This window comes from Ovis aries, chromosome 24, assembly GCF_016772045.2.
Source record: "Ovis aries strain OAR_USU_Benz2616 breed Rambouillet chromosome 24, ARS-UI_Ramb_v3.0, whole genome shotgun sequence".
Lineage (NCBI taxonomy): Eukaryota > Metazoa > Chordata > Mammalia > Artiodactyla > Bovidae > Ovis > Ovis aries.
The window spans coordinates 42138066-42160452 of NC_056077.1; the positions used below are offsets into that span (position 1 = coordinate 42138066).

Here is a 22387-nt window from a genome sequence, read left to right on the forward strand (position 1 = left end):
CCTGCCCCCACCCATCCCTCCTCAGCCCTCAGCAACCCTGCCGCTGGGGTGGGGGGCTCAGCTCTTTCCCCCCAGCTGTGTGTTCATCCCAGTCCTTCCACCTAGAAGCCACGTGTGGCCTTGGGTGTGACTGAACAGCTCCATGCCTCTGTCTTCAGCATCTGTAAAATGGGGATTCAGTGGGAAGGGGTTTGACCTAATGCCTGATGTCGGGTAAGTGTCAGTGAAGTCACTCAGTCGTGCCCGACTCTCTGTGACCGCACTGACTGTAGCCCACCAGGCTCCTCTGTCCAGGGGATTCTCCAGGGCAGAACCCTGGAGTGGGCTGCTGTTCCCTTTTCCCCACCCAGGGGTTGAACCGGGCTCTCCTGCGTTGCAGGTGGACTCTTTGCCGTCTGAGCCGCCACGAGGTGAGGCAGTTGCTATTCTGACTGATGCCAGTTTGTCTTCGTGAAGTGCCACCCCCCACTCTGCTCTGTGGCAGATGCTGACCCTGGCGTGGGGACTCCGAGATGAGGACACCAGCCATCCCTCCCGGAAGAGCGCCATCTGATGAGGGAGAGGGGGGCCAGTTCAAGCACGTGGTGATGCAGGACCTGTGGTTTAGAGACTCACGCCCAGTGGGCTCCCGTGTCCTGCCCGAGGGACCCCCAGGGCTCTGGAAGCACCGCGCCCGTGTTGGCCAGAGCAGGCCTCGGTGGGCAGTGCCCACGCCGCCTCCGTGGAGGGCGAGGTGGCAGGTCCGCCCCCGGCCAGAGGCCCTTCTCCTTGTCCTGGAGGCGCTCTCCTGGTTGTGGGCCCCCCGGGACTCCGGCACAGCATCCAGCAGAGACCCTCGCAGATGGGGCGCACCGGCAGCGCCGCCCCTCCCCGCGGGCTGACCGGCGAGGAGCGTTCTGGAAGAATGCTAGCAGTTGTCGACAACGGGGCCGGGGGTGGTGGGGAGGCTGCATCACCACATTCATAATTTAAGAAGAAAACGGAAAGAGTCTGAACAAACAGGGGCCCGTCCCCTCTCCTCCCCCATGCTGTCCTGGCATCTGGGTGCTGGCCTCCTGACTCAGAAGGCTTTATCCAGAGCACCCTTCTCCCCCCCACGCCCTGCCCCGCCTGTCCCCGCTGGGTGCAGAGTGGGGCCCTTCTGTGGCCTGAGCGCCCACCGCACTGGGGCTTGTTAGCCGCCGGCCTCTCCGCCGAGGCCAGGGAGGTGGTCCTCAGGGCCGCGCACGCACCCCTTCCAGCAAGCATCCCCTGCTTGCCCGCTGGGCCCGGCCCACTGCCCCGGGGCACAGTAGGTGTCCAGGCGCCGTAGGGGCGAATAACCAGGGACGGCCCCAGCCCCACCGTGGCTGCGGGCACCTTGCCCGGGCAGGTGGGCCCTCTGCACGGGGATAGGGTGGGCGGCGGCCCGCAGACCGCCCCTGAGGGTCCCTGGGCGGGTCCTGCGAGCGCGGGCTGGGGCGTCGGGCCCGGCGCGGGAGGAGGCCGTCCGCCCGCCCTTCCGCCCGCGCCGCTGGGGGCCGCCCGCGGGCCGCGCCGGCCAGAGCGCGCCGTGCGCCCCGGGCCCCGCGCCGGCACACGCTCGGCGGCCGCGGCGGCGAGGAGAGCGGCGGCGGCGGGGCCGGGCGGGCGGCAGGAATGCGGAACCGGCGCGCGGGCTGAGCTGCCCGGGATGGCGCAGAGGCGGCGGCGGCGGGCGGCCTGCGTGGGGCCCTAGTGCGGCGGGGCGGGCGCTCCCCCCCGGCGGCGCGGCCATGGCCGAGGAGCGGCGGAAGGCCGTGCTCCAGCTGCTGCAGCGGCCGGGGAACGCGCGCTGCGCCGACTGCGGCGCCCCGGGTAGGTGCGGGCCGGCCGCGCGCCGGGGGGCTGTGGGCCCGCGTGGGTGCGGGCCGCGGGCGGCTGCGGCCCGGGCCGGGCGCCGGCCTGGATGCCAGCCCCGGGCCCGGGGGGAGGGCTGCTGCGGCGCCGGCAGGGCTGGGGGGCGCGGGCCGCGGAGCCCGGCTCCCGCTCGGGTGGGGCGCGGGCGCGGGTCCCGCCAGCCCCCGGCCCCCGGCTCTGCCGCCGCCTCCCCTCCCCCAGGCTGCGTGTCTTGTCACCCGCCGGCAGCCACCGCCTTGCGAAACCCGGGGCTCCGCAAAGAAAGAGGAAATCCCGGCGGGAGCCCGGCAGCAGGGAGGGCACGGGGGAGCGGGGCCGCGGCTCCTCCGCGGGGATGGAGGGTCCGCCGGCGCCCCCACCTGCGGTGACGTCATGGCCCGTCTGCAGCCCCCCCCCCACCGGCCCTGCGCTGGGAGCGGGGGAGGAAGCACCTGCCGCGGCCACGTGGGCCCGCTGGCAAAGGGGTCGCGGGGCCCCTCACCCCCAAGCCTGGCTGCCCTGGCCCGTGGCCACTTCAGGTGGGGCCCTGGGCAGGTGCCGTCTCCCGGCGGGCGTCTCCTGGACTTCGCTCCTGGGTGGTGCCTGCGCTGGGGTGATTTCCTAGTCGCGGCAGCCCTGGGGCTAGCGTTCAGGGACCGGCAGGAAGAGAAAAGGCTTTGCTCTCAGGCCCCGCGAACCCTGCTAGGGAGCTGGCCGCCCCGGGCGGGTGGTGCTGCAGTGGGGGCTGAGGCAGGAACAGCAGCCGGGCGGCCCTCCGGCCTGCAGGGACACACTGGGTGCTCCTGGGGGCGCCTAGCCTGAGCCCCTCAGAGCAAGCCGAACAGCATGGAGTGGCTGAGCCCCCAGAGAGGGACGGGGGGGACACGGACTGTGGACATCGGCCAAGCAGGACCCACCGCCCGGCTCCCAGCCGCGGCTCGGGCACTGGGCTGGGGGGGATCTCCTCCCGGCTACCGCCGCCTCCAGGTGCCGGGAATCTGCTGGAGCGCCCCGAGGGGAAGCAGTGGCAGGCTTCCCTGGAGGCGGGTGGGCTGAGGGCCTTCCCCACGGCCTCCCTCGGAGCCGGCTGCCCAGGGCCTGTGGCTGTGCGCGGAGCCTGCATTGCCGCCGCCTGCTGCTGCTGCCCGCCTGGCCACCCCTACCCCTCTCTCCCGGGCCCGTGTTTCCACTTGTCAGGAGGGCGAGCCGTGCCAGGGAGTGGTCTGGGGAGGAAGGCAGCCCGCACCATCTCCTGCCAGGCCTGGTCTGAGGGGCCGGGCCATGGGGCCAGCCTGCCCAGAGAAGCTTCTTGGGACACCGAGCCTCCCTGGCAGGAGGGAGAGGGGGCCTCCTTGGTGTGGTGGTCCTGCAGCTGCCGCACCCGCCCACACACCCACTCGGCCAGGGGCACTCCGCCCCTGCCCGCGGGCACAGGCGCTCAGGAGAGCCGCTGCCTGGTGCTGGGCCACACCCCTGCCCTTCAGACTCGCTCCAGCGCCTCAGATCCTCGCCTGGTCTGTTTGGCAGCCTCAGGAGCCGCCAGGACCCGGGCCCGTTTCACAGCTGGGGACACCGAGGCCTGGAGACCTGCAGCTGACTCCGCGGGCGTGGGGCCTCAGGGGTGACCGCTGTCCGGGTGCCCGGCCCCCTGACCTGTGTCACGCCTGCCGTGTCTCCACCGCAGCCCACCCGGAGCGGCGCCTTGGGGCTGGGGGTCCCCAGGGCCCTGGCCCCCCAACCACCAGGTGTGGGGCTGTGGGAATAGATTTGGGCAGGTTGCCACATGAGGGCTGCTGGCAGGGAGGCCGTCTGGGGGTGGTTGCAGCCCCTAGATCCTAGACTGTGGGGCTGTGACCCGGTCACAGAGTGGGCGCTGCTGCCCTTGAACATGGGGCCTGGTCTGAGGCTCCTGGAGGTGCTTCTCACTGCAGGCCTGCACGGGGGGTCTCCGTCCCAGAGGTGGGGGGGCTGCACTTCTTCCCTCTGGGTTACCCGCCTTGTTGGTCACCCACCAGGTGACTGTCTGGCCTCCGACAGGCAGGAAGGGCGAGGCCTCCACGAGTTCCCTGGGCTGAGGTGCGGGTGGCCCTCCTGTGGGGCTTTGATGCCTGTCACCTGGACCGCCAGGTGAAACCAGTTCTGACTGGCGAGGTCTGGGCTTGTCAAGGAGCGCTTTCTGGGAGTGCGGGTGGTGGGACGGTGGTGTGGAGACCCGGCTGGGGGCCCGGGGCTGGGGGCCGGGCCTCATCCCTCAGCTGCGACTGGAGCGTCTGCTTGCCCCATCTCAGAACAGGAGGTCTGTGCTCCACCCCAGGGGGCTTCAAGGCAGAGGTGACTTTTCAGACGTTGCTGTGAAGCAGGGCAGGAGCGCCCAGGCTGGGGGGGGGGCTCCGCAACGTGGCTTGATTTGGGAGAGGGTCCCCTGAGAGCGTGGCCGGCAGGGGGCTGCTGAGGAGTGGGCTGGGCAGATGGTCCCCGCCCCCTGGAGCCGCAGCCCGCTGGGGCTTTAGGGCGCTATTTTTTTCATTGTGGGGAAGTACGCGCAGTCACCCTGTCACTGGGCGCTCGGCGGCGTTAAGTGCATCCACGTGGCGCAGCCGTCCCCACCGTCCGTCTCAGTCTGTCTCGCGAGCTCTTTCCATCTTGCAACAGAGGCCTGTTCAGTTAGACACTGCCTCCCTCCTCTCCCCAGCCCGCAGCCTTCCGTGGCCGTCTGTGGGCTCGACCCAGACGAGCAGGATCGCACAGGCTCTGTCCTGCGTCTGATGCATTTCTCTGAGCAAGACATCCTCAGCGTTTATCCTGCTGAGTCTGGCGTCACAGTTTCCCACCTTCTTTAAACAGTTGTGATGTCGTTGGCTGCGACACCGTACTGGTCTCAGGTGTGAACAGTGATCCGATGCTTGTGCGTCCTGAGAAATGGCCGCCGCAAGAAGTCTAGCTAGCGCCCCTCACACAGCGTCTCTTCCTCGTGGCGAGCGCCTTTCAGACCTGCTCTCAGCAACTCCCGGGTGTCTGCTGCCGCGCTGTCGGCCCCAGTCAGCACGCTGTGCGTTCCGTCCGCAGGCCTCGTTGATTCTGTAACTGGAAGTTGGTACTTTCTGACCCCTCTTCACCCAGCCCCACCTCTGACAACCTGTCCTCTCTCTCTGTGAGTGTGGGGTTTGGGGTTTTGCTTCTTAGATTGCACATGTTAATACAGCATTTGTCTTTCTGTCTGGTTTATTTCACTCAGCGTGACGCCCTCAGGATCCATCCACGTGGTCACGAATGGCAAGGCCTCCTTTTTGATGGCTGAACAGTATCCATGTGTGACACGGCTTTATCCAGCCATCCATAGCTTCACTGTGGTAGACGGTGTGTGGTAGGCACGGGGATACAGATATCTTTATGAATTCATTTTCGTTTCCCTCAGTGAAATATCTGGAAGTGAAATTACTAGATTGTGCGGAAGTCCTGTTGTAACTTTCTGAGGAACCTCCGTACTCTCTTCTGCCTGCAGGTCGCCTAGATGTATCCTTATATCCACTGCCGCCCTTGCATCCTCATCTTTGCAGGCTTCTAGTTTCCCGTCTTTTTCCTGATGGCTCTTCTCATGGCTGTGAGCTGACACCTCACTGTGGAGCTGATCTGCGTTTGCCTGGTGGTTAGTGGTGTGAGCGTCTCTCCACGCACCCGGCATCGGCATCTCTTCTTTGGGACGATGTCTCCTCAGAGGCTGTGCCCACTTTTTAATTGAAGTGTTGAGTCTTTTGTTGGTTTGCTATCACGTGAGTTCTTCGTGTGATTTTGGATGCATTTAGGCCCGTTGTTAGGTACACGATTTACAGACGCTTTCTCCCATGGATCGCCTCTTTATTTTGCTGGCGGTCTTGCTGTGCGGGAGTCTTTAGCCCCACTCGTTCATTTTTGCTTCTCTGCCTTTGCTTTTGGGGTCAGACCCCAGACTCATCGCCAGGACTGGCGTCAGGGAGCTCGCTGCCTGCGCTCCTCCGGGAGCTCCGCAGCTCCCGGCCTTGCACTCAAGTCTTTAGTCCATCCTGAGCTGATTTTTTGTAAGACAGTGGTCCCAGTTCATTCTTTTGCACATGGAGGTCCAGTTTTCCTGTTTATTGAAAACACTGTCCGATTTCCTTTGTATAGTCTTGGTTCTTTCATTGTAAATTAATTGGCCACAGAGGTGTGGGCTGATTTCTAAGCTCCCTGTTCTGTTGTGTACGTCTTGATGTGTGCGTCTGCTTTAATGCTAATGCTATCCTTTTTTGCGCGCTTTCTCGATCACAATAGCTTGTAACGTCGTTTGAAATCGGGAACTGTGATGCGGCCCGCTTTGTTCCTCTTTTTAGAGCTCGCTTTGGCTGTCTGGACTTCGAGGTTCATAAACACGTTAGGATGGTTTGTTTTGTGGTGCCACTGGAGTCTTGACGGGGTCTCTGCAGATGCCTACTTCGACACTGCGGACGGCTGTGGGGAGTGTGGCGGTTCTGATGTCAGCTGTCCCTATGCGTGAGCGCGGCGCGTCTCCGTCCGCCCGTGTCTCCGGTCTCTGGCTTCTGTGCCTTGCAGCTTTCAGCATATGTGTCCTTCGCCCCCTTGCCTGAACCTGTCCCTGCTGAGTCGCTTCAGTCGTGTCTGACCCCGTGCGACCCCGTAGACGGCAGCCCACCAGGCTCCTCCGTCCCTGGGATTCTCCAGGCGAGAGCACTGGAGTGGGTTGCCATTTCCTTCTCCAATGCATGAAAGTGAAAAGTGAAAGTGAAGTCGCTCAGTCGTGTCTGACCCCGTGCGACCCCGTAGACGGCAGCCCACCAGGCTCCTCCGTCCATGGGATTCTCCAGGTGAGAGCTCTGGAGTGGGTGCCATCGCCTTCTCCAAACCTGTCCCTAGGTGTGTTATTCTCTTTGATGCAACTGTAAATGTGCCGTTATCTTACTTTCTCTCTCTGATATTTTTATTTGTGTGGCTTTGTTTTGGGCCGTGCCGGGCGCTTGCTGCCACGCGGGCTCTGTGTCGAGCTGCGGTGTGTGGGCGTCTCTTGCTGCAGAGCAGACTCCAGGGCACTTGGCCTTCAGCGGCGGCGGCTCCTGGGCTCTAGAGCACAGACTCAGTGGCCGGGGCGCAGGCTGGCCCCTGCACGGCGCGCGGGGTCTTCCCGGGTCGGGGCTTGGACTTGTGTCCCCTGTCTTGGCAGCTGGAGTCTTTGCCGCTGAGCTGCTAGGGGAGCCTCTGATCATCTGTGTGTGTTGGTGTCTAGTGTAAAGAAACACAGTAAATTGATGTACATTGATTTCTGTCCTGCAGCTTTGCTGAAGTCATGGAATAGTTCTAACAGCCTCTCCATGGAGGCTTGGCTTTCCACGTATTATCCATTGTCGTCTGCAAACAGCGACAGCCTTGCTTTCTCCTTTCTTGCTTGGGTTCCATTTCTTTCTTTTCCTCGCTGGTTTGCTCTGGCTAAGCGTTCCAATACTTTGTTGAATAACAGTGGCGAGCCTGGGCACCCTTGACTTGTGCCTGGTCTTGGAGGAAAGGCTTTCCGCTGTTCTCTGCTGACTATGCTGTCGGGAGGCTTGCCGCGGCCTTTGCTGTTGAGGAGACTCCCTCTGCTCGCTTTCCTGGGAGCTTTTTCATAGATGGGCACTGAATCTTGTCAGGTGCGTCTTCTGCGTCTGTCGGGAGGGCCGTGGCTTCCACTCTGCGTCTGGCGGACCGCACGGACTCTGTTGCTCCCCTGGCGGCTCAGTCGGGGATCCGCCTGCCGCGCAGCCAACAGAGGAGGCTCGTGTCCGATCCCTGGGTCGGCAAGATGCCCGGAGGCTGAAGTGGCTAACCCACCCCAGTATTCTTGCCTGGAAAATCCCATGGACAGAGGAGCCTGGCGGGATACAGCCCATGGGGTCTCAAAGAGTCAGACACAACTCAGCGGCTAACCCACCACCATTGATTGATTTGGGAATATTGAACCGTCCTTGCATCCCTTGTGAGAGTTGGACTATAAAGAAGGCTGAGTGATGAAGAATTGATGCTTTTGAACTGTGGTTGGAGAAGACTCTTGAAGAGTCCCTTGGACTGCAAGGAGATCCAACCAGTCCATCCTAAAGGAGATCAGTCCTGGGTGTTCATTGGAAGGACTGATGCTGAGGCTGAAACTCCAATACTTTGGCCACTTGATGTGAAGAGCTGACTCACTGGAACAGACCCTGGGAAGGTTGAAGGCAGGAGGAGAAGGGGACGACAGAGGAGGAGATGGCTGGATGGCATCACCTACGCGATGGGCATGAGTTTTAGCAAGCTCTGGGAGTTGGTGACGGACAGGGAAGCCTGGTGTGTTGCAGTCCATGGGGTCGCAAAAAGTCAGACATGGCTGAGTGACTGAACTGAACTGAACTTGCATCCCTAGAATAAATCTCAGCTGATGATGGTATATGATCCTTCTAATGCATTGTTGAATTTAGTTTGATAACAGTTTGTTGAGGATTTTGTATCAGGGATATTGGCCTGTGATTTCCTTTTTGTGTATCTTTATACAGGAAACCAGGTGTCTATCTGATTTTGGTATCAGGGTAATGCTGGCCTTGTACAGTGAGTTTCAAAGTGTTCCCTCCTGTTTCTGGAAGACTTTGAGAAGGACTGGTATTAATTATTTTTTAAATGTTTGGAAGAATTCACCATGAGGCTGTCTGTCTTGCACTCTGGGTTGCTGGGAGGTTTTTGATTATGAACTCAGTATCCTTGCTAGTTACTGGCCTGTTCAGATTTGCGGTTTCTTCGAGATTCGGTCTCGGCAGGTCGCATGTTTCTAGGAAATAATCAGTTTCTTCCAAGTTGTCCAGTTTCTTGACTTCTCGTTCCATACCACTGTGGTTAGGAAAGACACCTGGTGCCATTTCGGCCTTCTCAAATTCGCCCTCTTTTCTGGCCTAACGTGTGATTGATCCTGGGGAATGCCCGTGTGCACTTGGGGAGGATGTGTGCTCTCTGTGGCTTCTGGATGGAATTTCCTACGTGTGTTGTCCAAAGCCAGAGCTTCCTGCTTGGTTTTCTGTCTGGACAATCCAACCACTGGTGAGCGTGGGTCTTAGCGTCCCCCGCCCTTACTGTGTTGCTGTCTTTTTCTCCTTTTACGTCTGTTGACATTTGCTTTACATTTTGGGGTGCTCCTGTGTTGGGTACCTCAGTTCAGTTCAGTTGCTCAGTCGTGTCCGACTCTTTGCGACCCCGTGGACTGCAGCACGCCAGGCCTCCCTGTCCATCACCAACTCCCGGAGCTTCTCAAACTCATGTCCATCGAGTCGATGATGCCGTCCAGCCATCTCCTTTGAGTGCCTAAATATTTGTGAATACTCACACGGCCTTGCTGGGCTGATCTCTTTATGGAACGTCCTTCTTTGTCTCTCATTGCAATACTTGTCTCAAAGTCTTTTTTTTTTCTGAGTATTTTTTCCTAAGCGTGGCTATCCCAGCTTTCTTTAGACTTCCGTTCCCTTCCATTTTAAGGTCAGATCATACTCCATTGTACGGATGGACTATTTTACTTGCGCGTTCTACCGTCGGTGGGCACTCAGGCAGCGTCCACGTTTCAGCTGGCGTGGACGAAGCTGCTGTCGACGTGGGTGAGCAGACGTCTCAAGGGTCTGCTCTCGGTCCTTCTGGGTGTACACGCGGAGGTGGACTTGCTGGGTCACCTGGTTAACTCTTTCTTTACTCTTGTGAGGAATCTTGTGCTGCTTTCCAGAGTGGCTGTAGCATTTCATATGCCCACCAACAGCGCACGTGGGCTTGAATCTCCCCCCATCCTCACCGTCTCTTGCTTTGGTTTGGGGGCAGCAGTTGCCTCATGGGGGTGAGGCACTCTCTCGCTGTGGTCCTGATTTGCACTTTCTGAAATCATTCATCACGTTGAGGATCTTTTCATGTGCTGACTGGCCATTTCTATATCTTCTTTGGAGAAATGTCTTTTTAAATCCTTTGCCCGCTTAGAAATTGGATTGTTGTTTTTTGTTGTTGTTGAGTTTTGGGAGTTCTCTATATATTCTGGATATTAACCCCTTATCAGGTATGTTATTTGAAAATATTTTCTATGTTTCTGTGGTTTCGCTTTTTACTTGGTAGATAGTATATTTTGATGCACAAAATTTAAAATATTTTCATGAGGGAATTCCATGGCAGGCCAGTGGTTACGACTGAGTGCTCTCACTGCTGAGGGCCAGGGTTCAGGCCCTAGTCAGGGAATTAAGATTCCACAAAGCCTTATGGCATGACCAAGAAAAAGCTTTTTTAATTTTCATGAAATCCAGTTTGCTTGTTTTTTCTTTTCTTGCCTTTGCCCTTTGGTGTCACGTCCAAGAAAGCATTTTCAAACCTGGCGTCACGAAGGTCCTCCCGTGTTTGCTTCTCAGGGCTTTGTTGGCTTAGGCCTCACACTTAGGCGCCTGGTCTGTTTAGAGCTGATTTCTGCATCTGGTGTGAGTCAGGGTCCAGCTCTCTTCTGCAGGTGATAGCCAACATTCCAGCACTGTTTCTTGAACAGAGTCTTTCCCGCTGATCTCGGCTCCTTTGTCAGGAAATAACTCGGCCGCACGTGTGAGGTTTGTTTCTGGGCTCTATTCTGTTCTGTTGGTCTCTGCCTACTTTTACGCCAGTATGTTTTGATTATGATTTGATTACTGTAGCTTTGGAGGTCCCTTCAGATTGCATATGAATTTTAGGATGGGTTTTTCTATTTCTGCAAAAAAAAAATTTTGGAATTTTGATAAATATCGCATTGACTTTTTAGATCATTTTGGGTAATTTGGCATTTTAACAGTATGAAGTTTGCAATCCACGGACGCGCGACGTGTGTCCTTTTATTCATTTCTCCTTTAAATTCTTCCAGGAACGCTACGCTGCGCGGGTCTTTCTCCTCCTTGGCTGAGAAGGTCCTGAAGCACGTTGTTCTTTCGATGCTGGTGTGACTGGCGTCACTTTCGTGGTGTCCTGCTGAGACTGCCCTGTGTGTGTATGGTGTGTGAGCATAGACACATGTGCCTCTGTACGGCAGCTGGTTTCCTGCGTGTCAACCTTGAACCCTTTGCTGCTTTGCTTAATTCATCTACTAGTCTTGGTGGCTTTCCGGTGGCGTCCTTACGCGTTTCTACGCACCAGGCCGCTTTGCTGGCGAACGAGATGGTGCTGCCGCCGCTCCTCCTCTGCCGGGTGGATGGTTCTCACTTCTTCTCGCCTGACCCTCCGGCCAGAGTCCCCAGAACCCTGCTGAGCACAGAGGTGCAGCTCCTGCTCTGGTTTCTCTGTGTGTCTCGCCAGCCGTTCGAGTCTAAGGACATGGAGACTCTGGGGCGGGCAGCCACGTGGGCTCAGAGCTGAAGCTGAGCAGAACCGATGCCGTTGACGTGCAGACCGCCCCTCGAAGCTGGCGGGCTCCCGCAGGCTCCGGAGCTCAGGACCAGTTCTGTCGTCCGAATCTGCGGGCGCCGTGACGCTCCAGGTGGAGAGACTCCTGGTGCTCCCTGCCCCACCAGCTTCCCGGAATCTTGTCCAGGATGGGCCCTCCACTGTGGCTGTCCAGGACAGCGTGTAGGCCCGGAGGTGGCCAGCAGGGTGCCAGCCTCACCTGGCCCACGGCAGCCCTACCCAGAGCCAGAGTCAGCCGGGGCTGACCTTGGATCTGTCCCAGAGCCGGCGCTGCCCTGCCCGTGTGTGAGTGTTGGGGCACCTTGCCCTGTGCCTCGCTTGAGCTCTGCGCTCTCGTGGGGGTGGCCGGTGGGCAGGTGGCCCCGTGCAGAGACCAGATGGGCTGCGGGCGCGGCAGCCCCTCCTTCCTGGGGGTCGGGAAGATGCTGCCTGCTGGAATGTGGAGGACAAGCTTTCGGACTGTTGGAGCCGCTGCCCACCCGGCCCTGTCGAGGCTGCTGCAGGGAGTGGGCGGCGGCTCTGGGGACAGCAGGGGAGCTCGAGGTCACCTCAGCTAAGGGCCGGCCTGGGGTGGGTTCAGCGGGGAGCTGCCTGAGCCGTGTTCGGGGGCCCGAGGGAGGGGAGCTGGAGGACACTGAGCCCTGGGTGGTCCTCGTGGGGACCCAGCCAGCAGAGCATTCGAGGGACCACAGGGAGGGGGGCCCCACTGTTACAGAGGGGCAACTCGGGGTCACCAGTTGGTGGGGCCCAGGATGGTGGGAGCTGCCCCGTGGAGGGAGCAGGCCCGCCCCTGCTGTGGCCAGGACCCTGGAGGAGGCAGCGCTCGAGGTGCTTTTGTCGTGGGGGGCAGCTCTGATGGAGGGGCCGGATGCCCCCGCCTGTGTGTGGCCCCAGGTTAACCGGCGAGCCTTTTTGGGCTGGGCTTCCCCTGCCCGTGGCCGCCCTGGCACAGGCCTTGGTGAGAGTGGGCAGCACTGGGCAACAGGGGGCCGTGGAGCCTTGGCCAGGTGGCGGTCAGCACGGGGCCCCCGGGTGGGGGTGAGCGGCCTCCGTGACGGGAGCGTGTGGGTGCAGCCGGGCCTGGGGCGCTCACGGGGGGAGGCTGCTGCTGCGGTGTGACCTGTGGACAGGTGGTACCGTGGCTGCCAGGGTCCCCCGGTCACGGGGGCGCAGCTCTTCCCGGAGCAGGAACCTGCCGGGCCCCTGCGAGCCTCGCTTGTTGCAGGGAGAAGAGGGGAAGGCCGCGCGTCCAGCGCTGGGACGCTGGCTCGGAGGTGCCCGTGGCGCAGGACTGAGTGGTGGGGGGACCGTCGAGGCCTGAGGAGCTGGGTGCGCCGGCAGCGCGGGTGTGGGCAGCAGGGCCGGGAGGGGCTGCGGGAAGAGGGGGAGCCGTCCACGTGCCCGGGACTGGAGATGCCTGGCGCTCGCAGGGGTTCCGGAGCTGAGGGCCGGGCTGGGGGCGGCAGAGCCGGCCGAAGCTGCTTCCCCGTTCGCTCTCCTTCACCTTCACAGTGGCGACAGTCACGCAAGGCAGAGCTGACCGTGGAAAGGGAAGAATTCACGGCTTTAGAACATCCCCTGGTTGCGTGACCACCGCCTGCGTCGAGCTCAGATCGTAGAGCCAAGAGCCCAGATGAGAAGCTGGAGGGCCCCTGGTGGGGTGTGCGTAGCCTGTGGGGGGCTGTGGGCAGGGGACCCGCGGTGGTGCCTGGTCCAGGAGGGCTGGGCTTGGCGCCAGGGAGGCCAGGGTCTCAGAGGGTACCCGGTGGAGCGGCGGAGGTGCGGCTGGGAGGCGAGGAGGCCCTCGGGCCCAAGAGGGGCTCTGACCACTGGGTCTGGCCGCTGCTGGGAGCGATCCGAGAGAGAAGGGAGCGGGGCCCAGGTGGGGAGGCCACGCCAGGCCCGGGTCCACTGCTTGCCTCTCCAGGGACTGGGCGGGAGGAGAGAAGGTGTGGCCACAGACAGGTGCTGAGCGCCTGCTGGATGCAGCTCCCCCCAGAGCTCGGGCTCCAGTGGGAGGTGAGGGTGGACACCCCAGAGGTGCTGGACGCATGGGGGGCGGCTCAGCAGGGGGCGCCTGCAATGGGCGTGGGCAGTGCACCCCGAGGCTGGCACCCGCCCCCCACCTTGGTGCCCCTTGGGCCTCTGCCCAGAGCTCAGCCCGCCCCGCTGCAGCCTGCGGCCTTGCCAGGGCCCCCCCCACCCCGGGCTCAGCAAGGGGCACACCTGCTCCTCCCACCTCAGCCCCAGGACGTGTCTCATCTGCCCTGGAAGAGCCAGGGGGCTGCGTCACGCAGTGTCCCAGGAGAAGGCAGGGTAGCTGGGGGGGCAGGGCAGCTGCAGGGCAGGAGAGGTGAGTGGGCAGCTGGCGGCCTGGGGCACAGTCTGGTCTGGTCACCGCGCCCCCCCCCCCCCCCCCCCGTGCAGGGGCCCAGAGAAGCGCGGGGCAGCCCCGACCCCTCTACCACGGGGCGCTGTACTCTGCCGACGCAGGCCGTGCCCTCAGCCAGAGCTGCTGACCCACAGCCTCTGCTGGGGACACAGGTCCTGGCGGCTGAGTCCAGGCCGTCGGGAAGGGGGTCCCTGCATCCTGAGTGCACAGAGGGGCAGAGCAGCCCCTCACCCTTGGGGCCGGGCCAGGGCATGCCCCCAGAGCAGAGCTGGGCCCAGCATGGGGCCCCCTGCTGGGGCGCCCGACCAGCTGTCCCGCCCTGGGGCCCTGGGCTCAGGGTGAGGCTCGCAGACGCGCGCACCCCAGCTCCCGCGCCGTCTCCTGGTGCTGGTGTCGGGGCACAGCTGGCCCCCTGGAGCTGAAGGTCTCCCCGCCCCCAGCAGCCCCCGCCCCCCGGCCTGGGGCTTTTGGCCACAGGGTGGGCATTGAGCCCCCCCAGGAGACTGTGCTGAGAGGCTGTTTCCAGGGGGAGGGAAGGGCTGGGCAAGTGACTTGCTGATCCACTGAAGCGCAGACACCCAGATGGACCGGAAGTGGTCATCAGTTATACCCAGAGGTGCTGCAGGGTGCCGGCTCCCCTGAACAGCCGCACACGCACTCGGCCCCACTTCCTGCTCTGGCAGCTTCAGGGGGCTGGGGCAGTCACTCTTCTGATCCCTGAGGCCTTAGACTGCTGTTCAGAGTCACCCCCAGAATTCTCCCCCCAGGGTCTGAACGCTTCCTTAAATCACTTGATTGGAGCGCCTTTCTGGGCCCTCCAGGGACGCCCTGTTGCCGCCTGGAGGGTCTGAAGCCTTTTGCAGGGCAGAGGGCAGACAGGCACGCACCCGGCCAGCGGGTGACTCGAGCGCCCGTGCTGCGGGCCCTGGGGCAGGGGCGGCCGGTGCCTCTTCACCCACACGGAGGGGCACTCTGCAGGCAGCCTGCGTGCTCACAGGCTGCAGTGTGGAGGCTTCCGGCTGAGATGCCCCTGCCTCCAACTTACTCGAAACCATCTCCCTGCCCCGGTGCTGCCGGGGGACCCCAGGCAGGAGGAGGCAGGAGCCGTCTGCCCCCGAGAGGAGGACGGGCTTCCTCGCGGCCTGGCCGCTGGGCAGGGGCCCCTGTGGACGCCAGCCGGTGGACGCTCCCGGCACCCGCCCGCTCTGAACCAGGAAGGTGGTCCTGGGAGACCCGGGCCGGCTGCCTGCTGCGGTGCGACCTCAGCCCCTGCTTATGCCTCCCTGGGCTTCGTTCCTGTGGGACTGGGCTGGCGGCGGGGCCGCAGCGTGGCCAGCTGTGGCCAGCGAGGGTGAGGAGGCTGTGCACCCCAGGACCCCAGCGGCCGAGCTGCGTCCCGAGTGGGTGTGAGGGTCTGGGGTAGGCTGGAACGCGCCTGCGGATGCTCCTCCGGGTCCGGCCGCTGGATGCCCGTCCGGGAGGACGCGGGAGCCGCCGGCCCCTCAGGCCCAACCTTCCTGCTCCTCTGTCTTTTGGGACGGGGCTGGGGCTGTCAACACACACAGGGCGTGACTGTCGGAGGGTGAAGGGAGCCCTTCTGAGTGCGGACGACGTGGCCACCGTCACCCCGAGACTCCGGGGCGGGCGTGATGGAGCCGCAGGGCCGTTGAGTTCCGTTGGGCCGGGTCCCGCAGGGAGGCCGGGCGGGGCGCTGAGGCGGGGGTGCCGGGAGGGAGCCGTGGCCCTCACCCTGCCCTGTGCCCAGGCCCCCACCTTGTCCCCACCCCGGCGCACGAGGGTTCCTGCTCAGAGGACCTGGGCTCCGCGCGAGGGCCCCGGTGCGCCTGGTCCTCATGCCCCCGGGCCTGTTGGCCTTGCATCCCGGCTTCCTCATTCCCTGCGGGGGCCGTGCTTTGGCTCAGAGGGCGCGCTCCTGGGAGGCGGGGGCACGGTAGCCGTGCCGGGTGGGCCGGGCCCCGGGTGCAGCCTGCTCAGGGCCCTGGGCAGGCGCTTTCCTGGATCCTCGGTGGCAGCCAGGGGACGCTCGCGGGGAGCGCCTCTGCAGGTACGTGTTCTCCGCGGTCCCACGAGCCGGTGGACGGCAGTCGTGGGCAGGGCTCTTCTGTCAGGAGCCCCGGCTCTGGAGGGCGTCGGGGGTCCCTGACGCGCAGCGTTCCCTCCCACCGCTCCCCGGGAGGCTCGGAGCTGGGGGCCTGGCGTTCTCCCTCCCCAAGCCTGCTGTGTTGGCGCTGGGGTCCCCACGCGCCCGGGGGCCCAGGACCTCGGAAGCCTGGTCCTGTCCACGGGTCGCGGTGGGGGCCTTGGGGTGGGGCATGTCCCAGCGCCCGCCGGGGCCAGCGGGTGGTCATGGAGGCCTGGGGGACACAGCTGAGTGGGGCCTGGCGGCACAGGGGCTGTGGCCGGGCCGCCACCCTCTGGCTGGAGAATCCCCTGGGGTTCCACCCAGAGAATTGACGTGGTGTCTGTGGGCCCCGCAGGCAGGGGTGCAGTCAGGGGATGTGGGCAGTGGACAGGAAGCGGTGTGGGGAGGATGGGCCTGCTTACAGCTCTTCTGAGCTGGCTGAGGCCTTGGGTCCAGGCCACCCCCGCGCCAGCTCTGCTTGGGACCCGCCGACGTGCAGGGGTGAGGCCGGGGCGGGGCTCCCGGTGGTCTCAGAGAGCCAGGCCCTGTCCCTGGGCTGGGTACCCCCCCCCCCGACAACCCGCTGCCCTGGCTGGAGCCCCTTCCCGCAGCCGCTGCCTGTCAGTGGCCAGAGGCCCCTATCAGGGGTCGGGGTTTGGCTGTGCCCCAGCCCCCAGCGGAGAGTCTGCAGAGGCCGGGTTGAGGGTCCTCGTGGAGACATGGCAGTCTTCCTCCTGAACCTGTCTGTTCCGTGTCCCGCCTGCTCTGAGAGTGGACGGAGCCCTGGCTCCCGGCTTCCAGTCTCTCCTCTGAGGCCCTCAGCGGGAAGCTAGCATTGGGGGGGGGGGTTCCTGGGACAACGGGGGGCTGGTCCTTTGTGGGGGTGGCCGGGACCCCTGCTCGGGGCCCTCAGACCCCGTGAACCTGGTGTCCTGTCCCCCTCGCATGGCTCCAGCAAGGAAGTGAAGCCCAGAAAGGGGGGTGGGCGTGCAGGCCTGTGGGCCGGGGTCCAGTACCCCCGTCTCAGGGGAGACCCCCCTGACGGCTGGCCTTGTCTTGCAGATCCTGACTGGGCCTCGTACACCCTGGGGGTGTTCATCTGTCTGAGCTGCTCTGGGATTCACCGGAACATCCCCCACGTCAGCAAGGTCAAGTCCGTGCGCCTGGACACCTGGGAGGACGTGCAAGTGGAGGTATGGCCGGGCCGGGGGGGCCGGTGGGGGGGTGCCTGCCTGCTGCCATGCGGCCTCAGGCCTCAGACCCAGCCAGGGGGGTGCGTGCCCGCTGCCACGGCAGCCTCAGACCCAGCCTGTAGCCCAGCCCGCGCAGGCCCCTGCCTGCCCGGTACCCCGGGAACCCACACGGGCCCCTTGTGGTCAGGGCGTCGTGGGTGACTCACACAGAGTCGCAGAAGGTAACAGGAGCCAGGCCTTGGCCTGCTGTCCGCCCACAGAGTCCCGGGCCCACCCCGGCCTCCGTGCCAACTCAGAGTCCACACGTACCCTAGCGAGGCCGCCCCGAGCACGCGGCCACACACCATGTGGCTGGAAGCACCCCCACGCTAGGGCCAGATGGGAGGGCGAGGCCACCTGGACACAAGCCCACAGCACGCGCACCTCGTGAGGAGTGGGGGACAGGGAGGTCCCGGGGGGGCTGGGCTGGGCTGGGGGTGAGGAGCGAGCGGGGTCTGGGGTGAGGGGCTCCAGCCTCTTCTGCTCTCTGCTCCGTGCTCCCTCGAGACCTCGAGGGGCCGGGGGCGCTGAGCCTGCAAGGCGCTGGTGAGTCCTGGGCCGGAGGTCATGAGCCAGGCCGGCTCCGGGGAGGCCCAGGGTGCGGAGAGCTGGGCACAGGGCGCCCTGGTCTGTTTGGCGTTTCTCGCTGAACTTTGTCTCTCTGTGGCACGTGCTCTAGAGCAGCTTTACTGAGATACGGCGCGCGCTGTGTGACTCGCTCTTTTAGGGGCGCTTCAGCGGTTTTTGGCACGCTCACCGAGCGTGCGGTCGTCCCCATCATCAGCTTTGGAACACTCCCATCACCTCAGATGGAGCCCGGGCCTCCGCTCCAGCCCGCCCCAGGCCTGAGCCCCGCACGGGTGCTTCCCCTTTCTGAGGCCGGTGACACCCACCGTGCGGCTGGACCCCGGTCGTGTTGGCGTGCACAGCTCCGGGAGTGCGGGGGCCCTGCTGAGGCTTGCTGTGCTCACGGGGTGCGGGGGGGGGGTCCTTCCCAGACAGCCCCTGGGCCAACGGATGGCCCCACGGACGCATCGTCCTGCCGGGGCAGCAAGGCGGCCTCCATTCCTGGAGGGGAAGTCGGAAGGCTCTGACTGTAACTTCAAGGATTCTGCCAGGCTTCCTCTCCTGGCCACGCCCGCAGGCCTCTGCCTGGCAGCCTCACTCAGGCCCCTCCCTGCCCATCCCCGCCTTGGGGGCCGTTGTAGAACCAGGTGTGACCTCCAGGCCCTGGGCTGGGCTGCCCGCTGTCACCAGCGTGGGTTGCTTCCGTTTTGTGGGGGTTTCACAGAGGCGGGTTCGCGGCCCTCAGAGACAGTAGCTGAAGACGTTTCTCGGAGGTTGTCCTGACTTTGCTCGTGGTGGTTTGCACGGTGGAAACTTGCAGGCTTTGCAGCGATCAAGTCTACCAGCCTTGCCGTCTGTGGTTCCAGGGTCTGCAGCACACCGAGGCGGGCTTGCTTCGCCCTCGACTATTTTTACTCAGAGCAGCCTGATCTGTGTTGCTCACACACCGCACCCCTCACCCTTCCAGAGTCTACGGTTTGGTGGTTCTCATGAATTCTCAGGGCTGTGTGACCGCCGCCATGATCTAATTTGAGAAGGTTTTCATATCCTCAAATGAGCCCGCACCCACTGGGGCCCCTCGCGGCCCCCGCCCCGGCCCTGCCGAGAGAGGGGCCCTGCCTCCCCGCGGTGGGTCTGTCTGTCTGGGTGCCTCGTGCCGGTGGACTCACCCGTGCGGTCCCAGACCCCCTCCCTCCTCTCGCTGAGCACCGATCTCTAGATCACCCCTGCTGTTGGGGTCTTGGCACTTCTTGTCACGGCGAGGTCACGCGGCCGCGTGGGGACCACAGCTTGTCCGCCCCTCACCAGCCGCACACCTGGCTTGCCCCGTTTTCCCAGGCCTTCTGAGCAGCGGGGTTCAGGGCAGTGCTGTGCCCTCCGCTCTCTGGGAGGGCGCGGCGCTGCCAGGCCTCGGGGTGACCGCCTGACGACTGAGGGTCAGCGGGCTCTGCCCACCACGGCGGCCTGGCCCGCTGGGAGCTCGCCAGGACAGCAGCCCCTCCGCGTCTCGTCTCGTCCGGCCTCAGCCCTCCTCGGGGCGTGCGGGGCGTCTCCTTGTGGTGTCGGCCCCGCCTCCCTGGGGAAGAGTGATGCTGAGCGCTGGTCCATGCGCTGCTTGGCCATTTGTGTCTCTTCTTTGGAGCAATGTTCATTCAGGTCCTTTGCCCACTTTAAAAATGGGTTGTCTTTTTACTACTAAGTTAGGAGATTTATTACTAAGAGCGCTTTATATATTCTGGACACAAAATTCCTTTCAGATTTAGTACTTGCAAGTAAGTCTTCTCATTCTGTGGGTTGTATTTTAACTTTCATTTTGAAATGATATTTTTAAAATGAAAAGGTATGGTTTATATTTTTAAGGAGCTATCTATAATTTTTTAAATCATTGGGGGGCAATTCATATAAAATCCATTTTAAAGTGAACACAGTGGGACATGTGTATGCTGGAATATTACGTGGCCATAAAAGAGAATAAAATCACGCTGTTTACAGCTATATCGATGACCCGAGAGGTTATCCTACCCAGCAAAGTAAGATAAAGACAAATACCACATGATGCCACTTCCATGCGGGATCTAAAACACGACATGGCTGAAGCTGTCTACGAAACCGCAGGGAACTCCCGGGCATGGAGGACAGGCTGCGGCTCCAGAGGGAGTGGGGAAGGGCTGGGGGTCCGGGGTCAGCACGTGCAAACTAGAACCGCAGGATGGATAAACAAGGTCCCGCCGTGCAGCTCGGGCGCTCTGTTCAGCAACGGGAGAGCGCAGACGCGGGTGCCTCTGCACCTTACCGCTACATCAGAAGTCTGCAGCGCTGTAAGTCAACCAGACCTCCGTAAAATAAGTGTTTAGAAAGTGAGTAGTCCAGAGGCAGAAACGCGCAGCGGGGAAAGGAGAGTCTCCTCTGTGAAAGGTGCTGGGAGAGCTGGACGGCCCGCACAGCGTGTCACACCGTGTACAAGAGTGAGTGACCCCAGACCATACAGCCCGTGGGAGCGAGCACAAGCCCGTGGCCGTATTGTTCTGGGTCTGCCTCCTCAGGCAGGGCTACAGAAGCAAAAATAAACAGATGCGGCTGCAGCAAATGAAAGCGGTTTTGCACAAAAAGGAAACTATCAGCAGGATGAAAAGGCCACCTTCTGGATGGCAGAGTGTTTGTAGACGACACTTGTGTTAAGGGTCATTGCACAAAATGTACAGAGAACTCACACAACTCAGTATCAAAAAGTAACAGACGATCCAATTAAAAACGGGCGGAGGACCTGAGCAGACGCTTCTCTGGAGAAGACACACGGTTGTCAGTCAGCAGGTGTGTGAAGGACGCTCAGCGTCGCCATAGAGAAACATTGATCCAGACTGCACCGAGGTGCCGCCTCACGGTGCGAAGCGTGGCCTTCGTTGAGAGTCTGTGGGTAACGGGCTCTCGTGGCCGCCCGGCGGTTAAGACCCCACGCCTCTAGGGCAGGGGCCGTGGGTTCCATCCCCGGTGGGGGAACTACTGAGATCCCACGTGCCATGTGGCCAAAGAAAAAGACTCTACGAACAACAGACGTGGAGAAAAGAATGCCTTCTGCAGCAACGTGAACTGGTGCAGCCCCCGCGGGGGGCAGCGGGGAGCTTCCTCAGAGAACGCGAGACCCACAGCCAGCAGCCCCCCCAGAAGGAGGGCCCCCCAGGCGGCTCGGGCGGCAAAGAGCACGCCCACAGCGCTTCATTCCTGGGTCGGGAAGGTCCCCTGCAGAAGGGAACGGCTGCCCACTCCAGGACTGTGGCCTGGAGACTTCCATGCACAGAGGAGCCTGGGGGGTACAATCCCACTAGAACATTTTTAATCAGAAGGGTCTCTGTGCTCGCGTGTCCCTGCGGCGTGAGCTGTAACAGCCGAGGTGTGGAGCGCCTGCGGGCGGCCTGATGGGAAGCTGTGTTTATACGGCGGAATATTCCGGAGCCAGAAGAGCGGCAGGTTACAGTCCACGACAACAGGGGCGGGCCTGGAGGGTCTCACGCTGAGAGAAACCTGCCAGACACAGAAGGACAAGCAAGTCGATCTCACTCCCACGTGGAATCTGAAAGCGACCGACACAGATGACACGCGGGGGACAGACAGGGAGTCGCCGGAGGGCGGGCCTCGGGCAGCAGGAGACGCAGGTGCAGGAGACTGAGCAGCGACTCCAGCCCCCGGACAGACAGGCCACGGCTGCGACGGCAGCACGTGGTCCCCGGCCCCGTAAGCGGCGTCTCACGCCTGAAACCAGCTCTGTACGTCAGCCTCCCAGCAGCGAAAAGCAGAGAAAGCATGTTCAGAGCCCGGCTCAGCCGTCGCCACCAGCTGCCAGGACACTGTCGTCCTCAGCTCAGGGGAGACCCCTCCCTGAGAACCCCCCCAGGCGGCTCTCCTGTCAGGATTCGCCCGCCTGGGACATGTCGCGCCAACGCGGTCCTCGGCCGTCTTGGGACCTGGCCGTCTGCTTCTGCGGAGCCTTGCGTTTTAGGGTTCACACGCCTCTTCCCTTTCCTGATGGTGCCCTTGGAAGCACAGAAGCTTTCAGCTCCGGTGACGTTCGGTTCATTTTGTTCCCTTTCGTCCCTTGTGGTTTTGCTTACCTCTAAGAAGCCGTGGGCTCGTCTGAGAGCTTTAAGAGACCTGAGAAACCGAAGGGCTTCCCTGGGGCGCAGCTGGTAAGGAACGGCCTGCAGTGCGGGAGACCCTGGGTCGAGCCCTGGGTCGGGACGATCCCCGGAGAAGGGACGGGCTGCCCACTCCAGTATTCTGACCTGGAGAATTCCATGGACGGCACAGTCAATGGGTCGCACAGAGTCGGGTACGACTGAGCGACTTGCGCGCCTCACACACACCAAGAAACCCCTCCCAACCCCCAGTCCTGAAGATTTCCTTCCGTCTTTTCCTTACATCGTGTTTTAAGTCACCCTGTGGTTCTCATCGTTTCATGAAACGATGGCCGCGTGGTCTCCAAGGTCTTAGTTCCCTGCCTAGGGATCACACTGCCCCCTCCCCGGAAGCTGGACTGCCAGGAATTCCCTTCGTCTGCTGCTTTGATTGCTTAACTCTGGAGATGTCAGCCTCTCATGAAGTTGGAGTTTTGTTTTGCTGAAAGGCAACCCCCCTTTTCTCCAGTGGTTTCTGGGTTCTCATTGGTTATCAACCCCCATCGATCTGAGACGTCACCACCGTGGTGCACCAGCGCGTCCGGCTCCGCCTGGAGATACTGGTACTAAAGGCCATGGATCTGCTTCTGGACCTCTGAGGTTTTCTTGTCGGCAC

At 62.5% G+C, this 22387-nt stretch overlaps 1 protein-coding gene across 8 annotated transcripts in view; it reads left to right on the forward strand.

Moving 5' to 3' along the window:
• Positions 1–1127: 1127 nt before the first annotated feature.
• ADAP1 (ArfGAP with dual PH domains 1) overlaps positions 1128–22387 on the forward strand; it is a 34481-nt gene continuing 13221 nt past the window's right edge. For 3 of the 8 annotated variants that reach the window (XM_060406110.1, XM_027961257.2, XM_027961259.2), the window contains exons 1-2: positions 1516–1836; positions 16866–16996. In XM_060406110.1, coding sequence (XP_060262093.1) covers positions 1755–1836; positions 16866–16996 — 213 coding nt within the window. In that variant the 5' untranslated portion in view covers positions 1516–1754. Of the gene's footprint in view, positions 1373–1515; positions 1837–2398; positions 3603–4014; positions 11554–13427; positions 16305–16865; positions 16997–22387 lie in introns of those variants that run through there. The other 5 variants (XM_060406113.1, XM_060406112.1, XM_060406111.1 and 2 more) reach the window with 5 other exon arrangements.